The sequence below is a fragment of the Hylobates moloch genome, unplaced genomic scaffold (genome assembly GCF_009828535.3).
Source record: "Hylobates moloch isolate HMO894 unplaced genomic scaffold, HMol_V3 SCAFFOLD_9, whole genome shotgun sequence".
NCBI classification, from domain to species: domain Eukaryota; kingdom Metazoa; phylum Chordata; class Mammalia; order Primates; family Hylobatidae; genus Hylobates; species Hylobates moloch.
Window position 1 is genome coordinate 104,876,349 of NW_026652284.1, and position 17,631 is coordinate 104,893,979.

Sequence of the window (17,631 nt, forward strand, 5' to 3'; positions counted from 1 at the left end):
TCAGCTGGGCAGAAGTGTGAGGAATCTGAGGACCCCACTTGTGGCTCGTGACTGAATTTGGGGCAGTCTCACGGGACTGAACTCTTAGCTTGTGGGGTCTACACTAACACTAGGTAGTGTCATAACTGAATAGGACAGCCAGCTGCGGTCAAAGAATTGATGTTGGAACATAAATGCATTCTTCGTTCTGGGGAGAGCTTGAGTGTAGATGCTACTTTTACCTCCTTAGCAGCTAACAGAGTCTAGCACAGAGGAGGCTTGTCATACCCCTTTCCTGAATGAATGAAAGAACAAAGTAATAAATGGAGGCTGGAGCATTTTGCAGGACTCATCTGCAGCAGTCAAGGATGTTTATGAATGGAAGAATGGCACCAGGCGTGAATCAATTAGTCCTACGAAAACCATGAATGGCTGATGGGTTGCAACTCAAGAGAGGCAGCAACTGCTTCCCCACCCTGCCATTCCGTCAGGCTTTGCCCATCCCGTTAGTGTTCTCTAGGGAGATGAAAACCATATTATGCAAGGAATAAATATTTCAAGCAAGTTGTCTGTTTCCTTCTCTGCTGTTTTGTATTTGGTCAAAAAGTAATGCTAAGAAAAATACTCAGCTCCTGGCATGCTTCCATACTCTACATACCTCTCCCCTATCCCTGAATGCAGCCACAGGGAAGTCAGGTGCACTGCACCTTAACAGTCCTATTGTGTACAGGCACACCCAGGGCATTCTGAGACCAGAGTCATGGGCAAGGCACTCAAGGAGCTGTGTCTACGTGAGGTTTTACCGGAGACGAGCTTTGCAAAGGGAGAGTTCATAGCTCCAGGCTTCTGGTGGATCTGTTTGGCTTGTGTTTACCTAGACTCCTCAGTTATAAAATACATCTAATAAATAGCCCAGCCTCTGAAGGCTATACGCATTCACCTGAAATGCAACATCCCTCTGCAGTAGATTTCTTTTCTTTTATTTTGGAGACAGGGTCTCACTCTGTCACCCAGACTGCAGTGCAGTAGAGCGATCTCGGCTCACTGCAACTTCCGCCTCCCAGATTTAAGCGATTCTTCTGCCTCAGCATCCCAAGTTGCTGAGAATGCAGGTGCACGCCACCACAGCCAGCTAACTTTTGTATTTTTAGTAGAGATAGGGTTTCGCCATGATGGCCAGGCTGGTCTCAGACTCATGACCTCAAGTAATCCTCCTGCCTCCGCCTCCCAAAGTGCTGGGATTACAGGCATGAGCCACTGTGCCCGGCCTTGGAGGAGATTTCTGAGTTAAATTCAGACATCTATGGATTCAGGTCAAGGGCAGCTTTCTGATCGTCACAATAGGTCTAAGGGTAAAATTCTACCACCCCTGCTTCCACCCAGACAGAAGGGGTCTGGCTCTGCCTACATTCTGTATTTTCTCATCAGCCTTCTAAGCCCTGGGCTTGGCCTTGAAGAACTGGCTGGAACCATCCCACCGTCTGCTCCTTGTTCTTCCTCCTCACGCCACTGACATCCCTGTGGGAAGGAGAGCTCCTAGTACTCTCCCTCTTCAAAAATCAACGGGGGTGGGGTTGCAGGGAATCTAGACAGATTCCATTTTTACCACAGAGGCAGAACCATTGATCCATTGACTGCAGGTCTCAGGGTCATTCTGAGAGTGCTTTCTGCTGGTTTTGTAAACACAAGAAACATTCCTGTGGGTGAGTGCATAGGCTGCATACAGCTGGGGGATGAGCAAACCACTGTGCCTAGGGGAAAGGATTCACATTTCACAGGCTTTTTCCAAGAAAGGAAGAATGATGTGGAGAGGCATTTGGGGTCCACTTTGGAGTCTGATCAGAATTGAGGCCCAGTGATTGAACCATCCTGGAGGCAGGTCAGTGTGGGGTGGGGAGACACGGTCCAGGAAGCCAGAGGCTGAGTAGCCAGGGGTCACTATGATTCTCTATGCACACAGTCCACCCTTGGTGGGACGACAGCCCTGCGTCAAGGCTGTCCCTGGAGCATCACACACAGTGTGACACGTCTACCCTTCACCACTGTTGCTGGTGCTCCTTTCTAAATGACAAGAGCCATGTGTTGGTGCATGCTGTCCTCTCTACCTTGAATGTCCCCTCCTCATTCTTCAATAGCTGACCCCTCATCCTCCTCCTCATTATCACTACTCTACCCCCAGGCTTAGCGAGGCTCCTTCCTCTCTGCCCCCAGGTTACACCTTTTGGTTATATTCATCCCAGCACTGGCCGGCAGGGTGGCTCACACCTGTAATCCCGGTACTTTGGGAGGCCAAGGCAAGAGGATCACCCGAGGTCAAGAGTTCAAGACCATCCTGCCTAACATGGCAAAACCCCGTCTCTACTAAAAATACAAAAATGTGCTGGGTTTGGTGGCAGGCACTTGTAATCCCAGCTACTTGGGAGGCTGAGGCTGGAGAATTGCTTGAACCCGGCAGGCGGAGGTTGCAGTGAGCTGAGATCGTGTCACTGATCGTGATGGGGTTTTGCCATGTTGGCCAGGCTGGTCTCGAACTCCTGACCTCAGGTGATCTGCCTGCCTTGGCCTCCCAAAGTGTTGGGATTACAGGCGTGAGCCACCACGCCAACGCACCCGGCCGAGCCAATTCTTAAAAATAATTAAAGAATTATTTTTTTCTCTCTGTATAAATATTTTAAACATTTATGAGAGCTACAAATCATATAGTTTTTCTTGTGTCTTTATAGCCAAATTCACTGTGGCTTTGCCCTATGAACCAGCCCCTACAAGAGAAAAAATTAAAGGGGGTTGCAGAGATTTCTCTTTGAAAGATAAGCAGAATCTTTAGAACTTACAAAGTCAAAAGGCTATATAGTTACTTTATTCACTCCAAACTGACTTCCCATCATTTCAAATAAATAAAATGCTCTATTTACTCTATGAACTGACTCATGCCAGGTTCTCGGCAAAGGTTCCAGTAAAACTCAAGACTCAAGGGACTGTGTCCTCAAAAGGCTATGTACTATATGATTCCATTTGTATAAAATGTCCAGAATAGGCAAATCCACGGACAGAAGGCAGATGAGTGGTTGTCAGGGTCAGGGTGGGTGGGGAGACTTTGAAACAGGGAGGGACTGCTTAATGGCCATGAGGTGTCTTTCGGGGATAATGAAAATGTCGTGAAATTAGATAGTGGCGATGGTTGCACAACACCATGAATGTACTAAAAGCCACTGAAACTTATACTTTAGAACGGCTAAAATGATAAATTCTGTGATGTGAATTTTACTGCAATAAGCAAAACAGTGGCTGTCTCTTACCTTCCTTCCAAAGGTTTACTAGAAACTGTGCAAGCTGTTTCATAATCACAATGTTGAGAACTGGAAAGGATGATCCTTTTTAAAGTTGGGGAACCACTAGCCCAACATCGCCATGAGGGGAAATACAGGCAGACGGGTGTCCCCTAAGATAGTGGGCCGTGTCAGCCCCAACCATCAAAGGAGACCGTTGTGCACTGGGTTTGCTGTAAATACAGAAGCCACTTCAAAAGCCTCTTTGGAGCTGTTCAGTAAAATGCTCAGAGAACACCTGGGCACACTCAGGCAAGATAAACCACACAGACAGCTCGCAGACAGACCTCCCAGGACAGAGGGACAGCAACAAGACTCCAAAAGCAACTTGAAGTTTTGGCAGCATGATCACCCACAGAGTGAAGTTCAACATTCAGTCAAGAAGAATCATTCTGATTACTTAACTGGAAGATCTGATACTTCTGAAACGAAACATTTCACAAACTCTACTGAAATAAGAAATACTTTTGATTTATTTTTTTAAAAATGAATCATTGGTTATGGAAAGAACTATATGGTCTTGCAGAGAGGACACAGTTAAAGATGTTTTGCAAGCTTAACACAACCAAATCTGATTTGAGAATTATTTTGAGGCTTGCAGCTCTATGTTTTGTGGCGTAAATATATACATACATATATACACAGGTATATATGTATGCAAAAATGCTTATTTACTGTGGAAATGACAGTTTGAGTCACTCTGTATTTCTTTTTTCCATGAGTCTAATATTGAATTACGATGATTCAAAGGCTCTCAGAGTGTTGTGCTAACATTGTGAATGGCTAAACATCCAAAAAAGAAAACAATTAAAACACAACGCACACACAATTTTCTTAAAGTTGTGGAAAATTAGGTAGGCACAGTTGATTGTTTTGAGCTCGCAGGAAAACCTGGGCAGCTAGCAGAGGTCTGGACAACCACGGAAAGCCCACAGCAAGGACCACACCGTGAGCAGCCACCAGAGATTTGGGATGGTAGACTTACCAAGAGTGTCCACTGGCGGGGGGGCACACGGTGAGAAAGTGCAGGATACACAATTGACACAAAAAGGAAAATAATAAAGTCAAACCGGTATTCAAGCAGCAGCAGTCCTACCTTTGTTTCATGTGTTAAACAGTCCATGGCTTGCCACCACATTTTCTATTAGGGCTGATTAAACCCACATTCCCCTTCTCTGTCTTACTAACATTCCTTCCTTCTCATCTAAACAAAACCTTCCCAGTTAGTAATGACCACCCCTTGAGAAGACAGCAAGGATTTTTAAAAAGAGAGATGAAGAATATATACCCAGAAGAAGCTAAGCTTTGGCAAGAAAACCTTTCGAGTGTCATTTACCATCACTTGAAAAATATCTAGGAATTCTTAGGAAACAAAGCTTAGGGTGGGATGAAAATGGAAAAAAAAAAAACTAAAGAGTTTAAAATTGTAGTATAACAGCAAATGCTATTGTAGGATAGAACTCTGTCTGTTTATTACATTTATAACATTGGTTTTGCGGCCTCTAGTGGAAAATGATAGAATCAACTATTTAAATGTCAGCTGTGCAGTTAACATATTACAATGTTCCAGTTCTCTCTCTCTCTCAAGAAAAGTCCCTGCTGGGCGCGGTGGTGTGTGCCTGTAATCCCAGCTACTAGGGAGGCTGAGGCAGGAAGATCCCTGAAGCCCAGGAGTTTGAGGTCAGCCTAGGCCACCTAGTGAGATGCTGACTCAAAAAAAAAAAAAAATCAAGACTTCTTAGATTTAATGATGTCATAGTAATAAGTGAACAATGACCATAATAAGCACCTAATGAATGCTGGCCATTATTATTTTTAAAAATCCCTTATAAACTTTTTGTAGTTACAGATGGAAACAGAGGCTTTACAAGAATTAATTTTTTTTTTTTTTTTTTTTTGAGACAGAGTCTCCCTCCATTGCCCAGGCTGGAGTGCAGTGGCACAATCTTGGCTCATTGCAACCTCCACCTTCCAGGTTCAAGCAATTCTCCTGCCTCAGCCTCCCGAGTAGCTGGGACTACAGGCGCCCGCCACCGCGCATGGCTAATTTTTGTATTTTTAGTAGAGACGGGGTTTCACCATGTTGGCCAGGATGGTCTCCATCTCTTGACCTCATGATGCGCCCGCCTCAGCCTCCCAAAGAGCTGAGATTACAGGCATGAGCCACCACGTACAGCCCAGAATTAATTTTTAATTTACATTGATAGTAACATGGGAGTTAAATGAGAATAAGGCTGCTGAGTTTGTACGATCGGGTGGCACACGTAGGTAGTAAATACAATGTAAAACACCTCTCATTTCCGATGCTCTCTCTTACTTTTCCCCATTGGGTCATGGTCAACTCCAAGACATCCAAGGCAATGAGCTGATTATCATGAAGCAGGAAGAGGGCTCAAGAGACACTGTTCAGAGCCTAGGGTTGCTGGGTCTGCTCCACACCATCTCCCCAGCATCCTGCTGCCTCTGTCCCTCCACCTGTCGGCAATGCTGGCTCTGCCCTGTGCTCTTGACCCTGTGCACGAGCCCAGAATTCCTCTGAGGGTGAGGACTGGCTAACTCCTTGCCTCATGTTTACTTCTAGTAGGCATCCGACAAGCTTGCCTTCAAGAAAAACAGGCACACTCATCCACAGCCATAGCATATTCCAAGTTGCTAAAAAATGATTTTGAGATAAAACCTACCAAAGGCAAACCATTGAAAGTTTCTGGATGGAAATATTTAAACAACTTTAGATTACAAACTACCTCTCTCTATAGTAGGAAAGAGTCAAAGAATGTGATAAAAGGTGGTATCTGCAGAGTAAGAAGGAAAGTGAGCCACTCACAAAAATCACATCCGTGTGTGTCTGCCCACATCAAGGATGGTGGTAAAACCATGCTCACACGCACAAAGGCACTTGAAATGCTAAAAGGAGAGTCCGAAGAATTTTTAGATCAAAGATCAGAGTTTTTGAAAAAGGCGTGGCAGGAAGCTGCTTGAGAATCTCCTGGAAATGTATTAAAAAGGAAGTGATTATCTGGCTGCATACATCAGATTCCCTCTATCAGGACAAAAAAATGTATCCAAAACCTTCGTCCATCCCAATGCATGGTGCGTCAAAAGGAACTGCTAATGCTTTTACAAACCAAGGGTCCGGGAATCTGCCACTTGAAGGAGATTAAACAGATTCCTTGAGGTTTTTTAGTAGAAAGGGAAATGTCAGCTAACCAGACCCCTAAACAACTGAAAGCCTCAAATAACCAGATTCCTTCCAGCCCTTAAGTGAGTTGTGTTTTCTTCAGTCCATTCTCAGCCATACATATGCCTCCTAGGAGAGCTCTCCATAAGAGAGTCCAGTCCGAATGTGACTCTAGTACCTTTCAGAAGGCTGCTTTCATCCCAGAAATATACAAATAGAAACACCTGGTCCAAAACTGCAGTTCACAGATTTTAGAAAAAAAGCTTTATAAAGGATAGAAATAAAAATTATTTTCTGGTTGTATCTTGAAGTAACTAGAAATTCTCTAGAACATTCCAAGCTATGGATCTGACCGATCTCGTGGACCTAAGTCCACCATGTGGAAAAGACATGGTGCCAGAGACTGCCGGTGTGAGGCCATGGCTGAGAAGACAGATGCTTCAGAAACCCCTGATCCCAGCCTCCATTCTCTCATCCGTCAGGCCAATGTGCCCTAAGAAACCACACAACTAAATGCCAATCACTCCCAAGTCCCAGGGCCAGATGCCTCTCTTCATGTTATGCACAGTCCAGCATCCTGTGGGTCCCAAATCTTCCTATCCAGCCTTGATAGGGAGCTCATTATCCTGCAGGCAGCCTGAGCCAGTGCTAGGAAGGTCTAATTGCCAGAAACTTCTTTTGATGTTGCACTGCAATCACCCTATCAGGCTTCACCCAGAGGTATAAATTCTGCTAATTGGGCAATGCCAGTGACTTTGAGTGACAGAGGAGGACCAATTCAGCCTCCATGCAGAATTTAGATAAAAGGATTATCACTGCAGCCAAGAACTTAGGGCCTCTGAAAAGTGAGTGGTGGAAAAGCTGAGGGAAAATAGCTACTTTTTCTTCCTTCATCCTTTTCACCAAACTCCCAAACCTTTTCTAAGCCTAAGCATCTTACCTGGGCCATCTCTCCCAGCCCAGGAATCCTTCCTCTCTCAAAGCTGCCAACCTGTCAGTTACGTGGAGTTCAGCCCCAAACTGTGACCAGCCTGCTCTCCTCCAGGCCTCGGACTTCATGGAATATAGTAGTAATTTTACTTATAAATGTTTACCTCTACAGTCACTAAAATGTTACCATGTCACAAACCCTACTATTGTCAAACACTAGCTCCCAAGTGCCCTGGTCAGATAGGATACAAATCTGAGAAGCTCCAGACTAAAATAAAACATACGAAAGAAACTGCTGGGGCCAATGCTGATGGAAAATCTGATTGTGGGTGAAAATTCTGCTGCCTTTATCTCGAAATGGGTTTATGGTTGTGAAAATTCAGGGTGGGGGGCTCATTTTATAGAAATGTTCAAGGTTAAAAACTGTGTCCTATCATCACCCCACTACACACCACCCTCCACAATCCCATCTCTCCAAAAGTATCTTCTTCTATTTCCAGCAGAGAACTGCTGGTTTAGGGGAAAGAAAATTCAGGCTGGGGGATCCCATCTCGAAAAGGTTGTCTCAAATTAATGGTAAACACCACCCACAGAGCAGCCTGACGGAAGAACCCCATCTTATCAGCTGTGAAGCAGCAGATTCAGAAACTTGGTGTCAAAGAAGAATAGACTGGAAGGAATGTCGCCTTCTCTAGCTCAGGATAAAGTCCCTACATTTTTAGGTGGTAGTAAAATGTCACAAGTGCTTGCAAAGTGGATGCTGCTAGATTTTTCTCTTCGAACTCCCAGTCCATTCTGGAGGAACAAAGATGGGTCAAAGATCTGACGATTCATTGGTTTGCGAAGGAGGATAAACAAGGACATGGGGAAAGGCATCTTGCCTGGTTTTGCTCAGTGATAGATTATCAAGCTCCTCCCTCATGAACACCATGGAAAATCCCCTGTATGGCCATGACTACCAGCTTCCCCTGCACCCATTCCTAGCATTCTCACAAGACTTAATAAAGGGTTTTGAAGATTATAGGCTGTGAAAGCTGCAGGAGAAAATGACATAATTTCTGTAATAATCACTAGAGAACATTTGCATAAAGGCCTTTCTGCATTATCCCAAGGCTTCTAAGAAATTTATAGGTATCATTACGAAGCACAATAGGCATAGAAACTGTCAAACTTGGAAGACAAAGGTTGGGGAAGGAACACGTCAAGTACCACTTGACAAGGGCCTCAAATTAATACCTATTCTGCACTTTGAGAATGTGAACTCAGATAGGTCCTATTTGCTCTCATCTGTTTTCAGGGCCGTCATACTTAAGGAAGTCTCTGAAGTGAACACCTTTCACTTCAAAAACAAATCAAGCACTCCATCAGGAAGTAACATCAGTAGCAGAATAGTAGGAGTTACCTTTTTTTGCTTTCTTCTGCAGTTTCAGCGTATCCGAGGACTTCTTTTTTATCTCTTGGCGGGCTTTCTTATATTCTAAGAGAAAGCAGAATATGCAATAATTTTACCACTTTGCTTAACAGAAAATATGTTAGGACCAGCCATTACGTTTGTAACAGAAAGCATAAACTGTGACATGCCATCAATGGCTTTATCAGAATACAATATAATAATCCATGATGACATTTACAACCAAGGGGCTAGTGACACAAAAACAAATGCACAGTGGTCTTGCCCTGTCATATTCACTCATACCAGCTTTGAGGGGAGGCTCCATTTGGGAATACTTTTTTTTTTTTTAAGACGGAGTCTTGTTCTGTGGTCCAGGCTGGAGTACAGTGGCGTGATCTCGGCTCACTGCCACCTCCACCTCCCAAGTTCAAGCGATTCTCCTGCCTCACCCTCCTGAGTAGCTGGGATTACAGGGGCCCACCACCACACCCAGCTAATTTTTGTATTTTTAGTAGAGATGGGGTTTCACCATGTTGGCCAGGCTGGTCTTGAACTCCTGACCTCAAGTGATCCTCGGCTTCCCAAAGTGCTGGGATTATAGGCGTGAGCCACCACACCCGGTCGGGAATACTTCATAAAAATGAAAAAAATTCACAACTTTTCAGCTCAAGTATCTGGAAAGATTTTTCAATATTATCTACTTTCCCAAGACCCAAATCCACAGTGTTTTGCAAAAACAAACAAAAAACAAAAAACCCCTATGTGGAAAAGATGCTGGCCAGATGTTAAAATCCAGAAGAAGTGTCTCATACAGCAGGAGAAGATAGATCACACAGTGGGGAGACTGGGCAAGAAGAACCAGCTGCCTTACTTTCAGCATGGATCCTGTGGCTGGATACCCCAAACATCTCGGCGGGGCAGTCCATGTGCACCACATCCCCCGCCAACCGCTTTCTCCTCCACCACTGGCCCATTCGCAGACTGCCCCATTTCTGTTGCAGGCATCCTCATCATCCAGACATAGACACCTGGGATGATGGTCACCCGTGACACTTTTCCCCTTTGCTGCCCTCACAGTCAATTAATTGCCAATTGCCGTACATTTCACCTTGGCCAGCTCCCTTGCAGCCAGCCCTGAGGTTTCCCTTCTACTGGCCCTAAGCCTATTCATACACGCCTGGAATCACTGTGCAGCGTGGCGGCTCTCCACTCTTTTCTGGCCACTCCCCCATCTTCCCTGCCTATCTGCATAGTTTTCTCTCTGGCTAGGGCACCTTCACCGCTCTAACATCAGTGTGATGAAACCATGTCCATTCACTGGGATCCCTCCAAATGGTGCCTCGTTTTCTAACTCCTCAACCAAACCTCTCCAACCTCTGGGACTCCCTGTATCTCTCTCCCCCGACATCCTGTGCTCTGCCCTACAGTCTCTCCTCCCACTACAAGCTCCCCAAGGGAAGGAGCAGTGTCTGGGTCACGTCTGAGCATCCCAGGCTAGCAGAGTGGGTTGCGTGTGGCTGCTACTTGGGTCGCGCTCCCTGAGTTAAAGGCTGAATCGAAAAGATGAAGGAAGTGCTGTGTCACCGAGGCTGGGGGTCAGGGGCTTTGTACCCCACAACCTCTTGGCCCCTGTGCAGAGCGGCCACTTAGCAGGTATGCAGGGCCGGACAATGGGTTTCAATTCACATTCAGGCCTAGGTTCTTCATCTCTGTATGTGACCCCAAAGAAGAAAATTGAGACGTGCTTCTCTGTATGCAGTGGGAATGGGAAGAAGGGGGAAATATTCCATGAAAATCAAGGGACCTGTGTTTCATTGGATGAGCAGAGCTCTCTGCAAGACCAGCTGCCTTCTCCCAATGGGCTGAGCACAACCACTCTTATAAAAGGCCTTACACATCCAATTTGAAGTCTCAGCTTTGCTGTACCAGCAAAGGAGAACATTTAATAGAGAAGAAGGAGGCTCCTGCAGGGTGGTGGGGGCCCAAAAGGCCTCAGAAGGCTGCACCAGCTCCTCACATAGACAGAGGGTGAGGAGAGACCCATGCAAGAGAGCAGGCTCCCTGAGGGCAGGGGCCTAGCTGGCTGGTTGTCTACTGCATCCCCAGGGCCTCAACCAGTCCCTGGCATGCAGCAGATGCCTGACAAATACTCAGCCAATGAATAAGCCAAGTCAGCCAACACAAAGCGAATTGGGCCAAACATAAACTATCAACTCTTTCCCCATCTGAAAAAAAATTTCAAATGGTTCTATTTTCTTTTACCCAATGAAAAGTACAGATGGATAAATCCCGTGAGCCTAAGAGAATTCATGATGTGATTAACACACAATGGGATCCAGTTAACATCCTCTGAATTTGCCTCTCTCCCTAACTTCAAGTTAGGGTAGGGGGGACAAAAGATTATATATTAACTTTTTTTTTCTTGAGATGCAGTCTTGCTGTGTTGTCCAGGCTGGAGAGCAACAGTGCGATCGATCTCAGCTCACTGCAGCCTCCGCCTCCTGAGTTCAAGTGATTCTTGTGTCTCAGCCTCCCGAGTAGCTGGGATTACAGGCACGCAACACCATGCCCAGCTGATTGATTTTTTGTATTTTTAGTGGAGACAGGGTTCTGCCATGTTGGCCAGGCTGGTCTTGAACTCCTGACCTCAAGTGATCAACCCGCCTCGGCCTCCCAAAGTGCTGGCATTACAGGCATGAGCCACCATGCCTGGCCTATATTAACTTTAAATATAACTGCTAAGTATTTGGCTATTGTACCCATACTTCTGAATCTCAACACAAATAAGCCATCATCCTCCCTGGTTCTTTTATCAAAATGGTTTGTTGAAGTTCTACATAAGACTGATTTCCAATAACAATGAAGACACGACTTCAGGAGTCTATTGTCTGTGATAGACAAAGTTAAAGGACGTGTACGAAAAACCAAGACCAACTTATTTATTTCTGTGGCTCCAGAGTGTGCGCAGGCATGGAATACGGTTAAGTACTCAGTAGCATAGGTGTATGATGAGGGGAGGGATGAATAATTTGAATGAACGTACAACTTTCTGGTGGCTACTGATAGTTGCTGGGGACATAGAATGATTTTCATTACATAACTTGAAGCAGGCAGAATAAACCATCCCCATAGTCAAAGAGGCCTGTTTTAGGAGCCACCATTCACACTCCCAGAGCACCCGGTTGGGTCTTCATTGCAGTCTTTTACTTTGCTTTGTAACAGGGTTAATTTATTTCTGTTTCAGTAGATACCACACTCATCCTTCTGTAGCCCCCACAGCCCCTAGCATGTAAAAAGCATCAGAATGACCTGAACAGGGGATGAGAAGCTCTTACGAAACAGTCTGGTTGGCCTGTGTGAAAGGAACACAAACACCCTCACTCGAAAGCATCAGTGCTATTCATTCTGCAGATTACACTTAGTTCCTCTCATACCATCAAGGTCCCTGACAACTAACTCAACCAGTTCACAAAGACTTGTCCCACCTACCTGGGACAACGTACAAAGAGAATGGGCAGGAGACCTAGGATAAGCTTATATCATTAAAAGTCTGGCTTTCACAATGTGCTGAAATGCCTTAAGTATGAATGTTCGGCATTTAAACCTGCCATTATGATTTACACTTCTTTGGAGGGTTAGGGGGAGGCAGTGTCTTGCTCTGTCACCCAGGCTGGAGTGCAGTGGTGCAATCTCTGCTCACTGCAATCTCCGCCTCCTGGGTTCAGGAGGTGGAGCAATTCTCATGTCTCAGCCTCCCAAGTAGTTGGGATTACAGGCATGCACCACCACACCTGGCTAATTTTTGTATTTTTAGTAGAGATGGGGTTTCAACATGTTGGCCAGGCTGCTCTCAAACTCCTGACCTCAAGTGATCCGCCCACCTCCCAAAGTGCTGGGATTACAGGTCTGAGCCACCAGGCCCACCATGTGATTTATTCTTAATTCAGCTGAATACAATTCATGCCACTGAGGGATCAGACTATCAGCTGCTGAATGTTGGTTCACACCAAAGAAACAGCACTCAGCCTTGCAACGGGATCACTTTGCTCTCCTCATCCCCTGACACGGACGTGCCTGCAGGAGAGCAGGGACAGAGTGGGTCCTTAGCTGTTTTGGTGACACCAATAAACCTAGCAGAGGGGCCAGGCAGCAGCTGGCAACTTCCCCCAGCAGCCCTCAGCGTGCGTTGATGCGCTAGACGTCTCGCCTCTGTACCTTTTGCATGGTCTTTATCCAGCTGGTTGGCCACTTTCTTCCATTCTTCCATCTGTTCTTGAAGTGGGTTTATCAGACAATCAATTAAAGCGCTTTTACACAAGCAGGGGGGAAAAAAGGAGAAATTAAATAGATACATTCTGTTGTCAGGATTTAAATGTGGTTGTCAAAACATACCTAAATCACAATTACCTGAAACTGACATTCTCATCTAAACCCCTGGGCTCCAGAACAGCCATGTTCCAAGAATGCTTTTCTTTTAAGACAGAGTCTCACTCTGTCACCAGGCTGGAATGCAGTGGCGCGATCTCAGCTCACTGCAACCTCCACCTCCCAGGTTCAAGCGATTCCTCTGCCTCAGCCTCCCAGGTAGCTGGGACTACAGAAGCACACCACCATGCCCGACTAATTTTTTGTATTTTAGTAGAGACGGGGTTTCACCATGTTGGCCAGGATGGTCTTGATCTCCTGACCTCATGATCAGCCCGCCTTGGCCTCCCAAAGTGCTGGGATTACAGGCGTGAGCCACTGTGCCCAGCCCCAAGAACGTTTTTCAATGACTATTAAGAAGCTGTCAATGTGACTGGTGGGAGTGACCCTTCTTCCCATTTTCCCTGTGATATTCCAGTGTTTGTACTAACAAGCCAAGTTGCAGAACCACAGGGGTCACCCCTCTGAGAGCTGCACAACACGGACCCTCAAAATGCAAAGACACCTGGGCCTTATCTCAACCCCAGTGGAGACTTTGAGGGTGGGGCCCAGCGTCACTATTTTTAAAAAAGACCCACAAGATTCTGCTGTGCATGCGGCATGACAGGTCATAAATACACACTAAGTGTGCACAGCCTGGAGAAAGAGAAGAGTGAAGAGACCCAGAAAATTCTCGAGCTGCACTGCCAGCCTCGGGGTTACTGAGGGGTGAAGGTCTCTGCAGGTGCGCCCCTTCATTTTGTGCAGTATCCCAAACAGAATCATGTAAAACTGCTGGATGATGCTGATCTGCTTGGAAGGCAATGTCCATTTTCACTTGAACATTTGTAACCCAATTCTGGTGCCAGCTACTACCATTTCTTCCCTATTCTGGATGCCTGGAAGCTAGACGGGAAGCTGGCGGTGTGGAGTGTTCTGTGAGCTGCCATATCCCTCACTGAGTCTGGGGGATGCACACAGGATACCAAGGCACATCTCACTCTCCAATTTTGCGGCCCCTCTTCGTATGAGGCTCCCGCAGGGCAGTGGAGGCCCAAAAGGCCTCAGCAGGCTGCACCGGCTCCTCACACAGATAAAGGGTAAGGAGAGACCCATGCAGGAGCACAGGCTCTGTGAAGGCAGGGGCCTGGCTGGCTGGTGGTCTGCTGCATCCCCAGGGCCTCGACCAGTGCCTGGCATGCAGCAGATGCCTAACAAATACTCAGGCAATGAATGAGCCAAGTCAGACAGGTTGTGGGGATTTAAATGCTGTGTGCCACGCATGACTGCTTCCTTAACCTGAAATCTGCAAGGGTGTTGGCGATCGGGGCCGAAACATGCTCCTCACCTCGAAAACTGCCTCAGCTTGGCTTCAATGCTTCTGTGCCTCATGCACATCCTGGTGAGAGCAGATCCAATCTCCCTGGTCCCACCTGAAAAAGCAACAGAGGCAAAGGTGAGGGATAGAAGACTAGCAGGGATCATGGAGGTCTTTAGAGAACTTTACAAACAGTCAGATTTCACCACATTGTAAAATCTAAGCCACCATCTTTAGAAGCTTCTCACCATGCCCATGTGTGCATACACACAGGCACACGTAAACATGTATGTACGTATGGTGACAGATTTCTGCATCACCAAAACTATCATCAAAGGCTGCTCCTACTATATACCACACTCTGATAGTTTTTATTCCATCTGATTTTTTTGTAATGCTGATTGTAATCTAAAAATTGACTTTACAACCTATAAATCGACCATGACCTATAGTTTGAAAAATACTTCTCATGAAAGATAATCAAGATAGTATCTGCTGTTTAGGGAAGAGCTGTAGTTTTTCTCAACAATTCTGACAAAATAATCCTCTTAACATTATTTAGAGCAGCCAAGGCAGCCATGCTAGCTAATTATTTCACGACAATGTTCTAGAATACAAGTAATTCAGAGAATAGCAAGGCTAAAGCAAAATGAGGTAATAGGACTTTTTTTTTTTTTTTTTTTGAGATGGAGTCTTGCTGTGTTGCCCAGGCTGGAGTGCAGTGGTGCAATCACAGCTCACTGCAACCTCCACCTCCCGGGTTCAAACAATTCTCCTGCCTCAGCCTCCTAAGTAGCTGGGATTACCACACCCAGCTGATTTTTTCATTTTTTTTTTTTAGTAGAGACAGAGTTTCACCATGTTGGCCAGGCTGGTCTTGAACTCCTGACCTCAGGTGATCCACCTGCCTCAGCCTCCCAAAATGCTAGGATCACAGGCATGAGCCACCATGCCCAGCCAGTAATAGGACATTTTTTAAATGGGCTTGGGCAACACCAGGGAACAGAGGTCTTCAAGCTCAGCAAATACTGAAGGAAGTTGCAGCCCAGTTTGATTTTCCCGAAATTCTCCTCATACTTTTCCCCTTCAGGCACGCTTTCTCTAAGATTATTTTTAAAGTTCTTCTCTTCCTTCTCCCTCTTAAAAACAATGCTTGAATCAGCATTTACTGGGGCGTGGGAGAGCAAATTATAACCACACATGGTAATTCTGCACTGAACACCGGAGGGCACAATTACGAACATTATGAAAACACTGGTGCTTGTGAATTTGGGGAAAAGTGTCAAATAAAGCACTACTTTTAACAGACAAGACCTTCAGGGGAAAGCCACGGGGATTTGTGGCAGGTTTAACCACGTTGAATTGGTAGAAGAACATTCCCTCTCTTATTAGTACTCGTGACATTACTATGGGTTGGATTTTCCTGTGCCCTCTCTTCTAGAAATCCCCATTTCCTATTTCAGCTCCACCTGTTTTCCATTATATTTTGCAAAACCATCAGGTTTCTACAACTAAATAGTAGTAACTGTGACATATATACCATATACTAATATTTCTATATTTTATTTCAGTCTGAAGAGAGAAACTGTCTTAGGGCAATGCCTCTATTCCTCTAAAAACAGGGTTTTCTCAACCTGGACAATATTGACCTCCTGGGCTGAACGCTGCTTTGTTGCTGGGCTGGACTGGGCTGTGCAGTGTGAGATGTTTAGCAGTATCCTTGGCCTCTACCCACCAGAAGTCAATAGCAGACTTCCTTTAACCCCACCCCCAGACTTGTGATCCTCCAAAATGCCTCCAGAGAGTACCAAGTGTTGGGCAACAAATCATGCTATTGAAACCACTGCTGTAAAAGAACCCAAGCGAGGGCCAAGTGTTGCCCGAATCTGACTTTTATGACCAGAGTCTCTTAAAAATGTACCTGCCTCCAAAGAGCAGGGGATGCCATGGCCATCTCAGCTACCACTGTTCACACCAGGGAGAGCCAGCAGAGGGCGCCGTTTTCACACACTCTGCCCTGCCTTCTGCGCTCTCCAAGTTCTGAGCTTTTTACCGCATATAAGCAAAGACGAGGAACATTTTATCCCCCAGGAAATATTTCCTATTTCTTTCTGGGCCTTCGTTTGATTAAAAGTTAATAACCCGGCCACACAAGGAAACTGGCACACTCACTCATTGATGGTAGGAGTGTAAACTACTACTTTCCTGGAGCAAAATGTGGTAGCGTCTATCAAGAAAAGCCTTGAAAGATTTTTCTTTGACCCAGCAATTCTCATTCTAGAAATTTAACCTGTGGAAATGTTTAAGAGTGAAAGAAAGTCCCCTACCTACAAGGGTAGTCATTCGAAATGTTGTTCACAGCGTCAAAAGACTAGAAACAAAATCCCATTACAGGGATCTGGTTAAATCAACCATAGAGCACCACCATGCGATGGAATTGCACGTGGTCATTTAAAACACTGGAGAACAACGTTTAACGTTGCAGGAAGACGTACAGCGCTTAGGATGCGCCAGGCACTGCTATGAGTACTCTGCACACTTCAACTCATTTAATCCTCGCAGCACCTCTAGCCGCGTCGGTACTGTGACCATCCCATGTTGTAGAAAGGAAAAATGCCCAAGTGATTTGTCCCAGGTTACGTCGCTAGTAAGTGGAACTCAAACCTAGGCTGAAGCTCCAGCGTCTATGCATTTATCCCCTCGGGTATACGGCACTTGTTATGGACAAAGGGAGATGGGACAGAGCAGAGACGAGAGCCTAGAACAATGTACACCAAACCTATTGGTCTACACGCTATTACGGGTGTTAGTGCTTTACAGCCAGCTCTCACATTTTGCTTCTAGAGCCTGGCCCTGTCTAATTGGTACCACAGGGATTGCGCTCCATCCTTGCTAAGCTACTATAGGGAGTTCAGGGATGGGGAGAGCTGCTTCATGGATAATTCATGCCGCAGTTTCCTCAAGATAGAATTATGATGTTGGAAAAGATCATCTCAAATATCAGTGCCCCCACTCCGTTTCTCTGCTTCACTACTTCTGTCACCTTCCCAGGTATTTCCCATAGATTGCTACTGGTCACTTATTATCCCCAGGAAAGCCCAAG

At 45.7% G+C, this 17,631-nt stretch overlaps 1 protein-coding gene across 6 annotated transcripts in view; it reads right to left on the reverse strand.

The window, feature by feature from the left end:
• MTSS1 (MTSS I-BAR domain containing 1) overlaps positions 1 to 17,631 on the reverse strand; it is a 180,549-nt gene that overhangs the window by 25,467 nt on the left and 137,451 nt on the right. For all 6 annotated transcript variants that reach the window (XM_058443919.1, XM_058443920.1, XM_032760387.1 and 3 more), the window contains exons 4-6: positions 14,559 to 14,643; positions 13,022 to 13,113; positions 8,816 to 8,890 (exon numbers count right to left, since the gene is read on the reverse strand). In XM_058443919.1, coding sequence (XP_058299902.1) covers positions 8,816 to 8,890; positions 13,022 to 13,113; positions 14,559 to 14,643 — 252 coding nt within the window. The remainder of the gene's footprint in view (positions 1 to 8,815; positions 8,891 to 13,021; positions 13,114 to 14,558; positions 14,644 to 17,631) is intronic.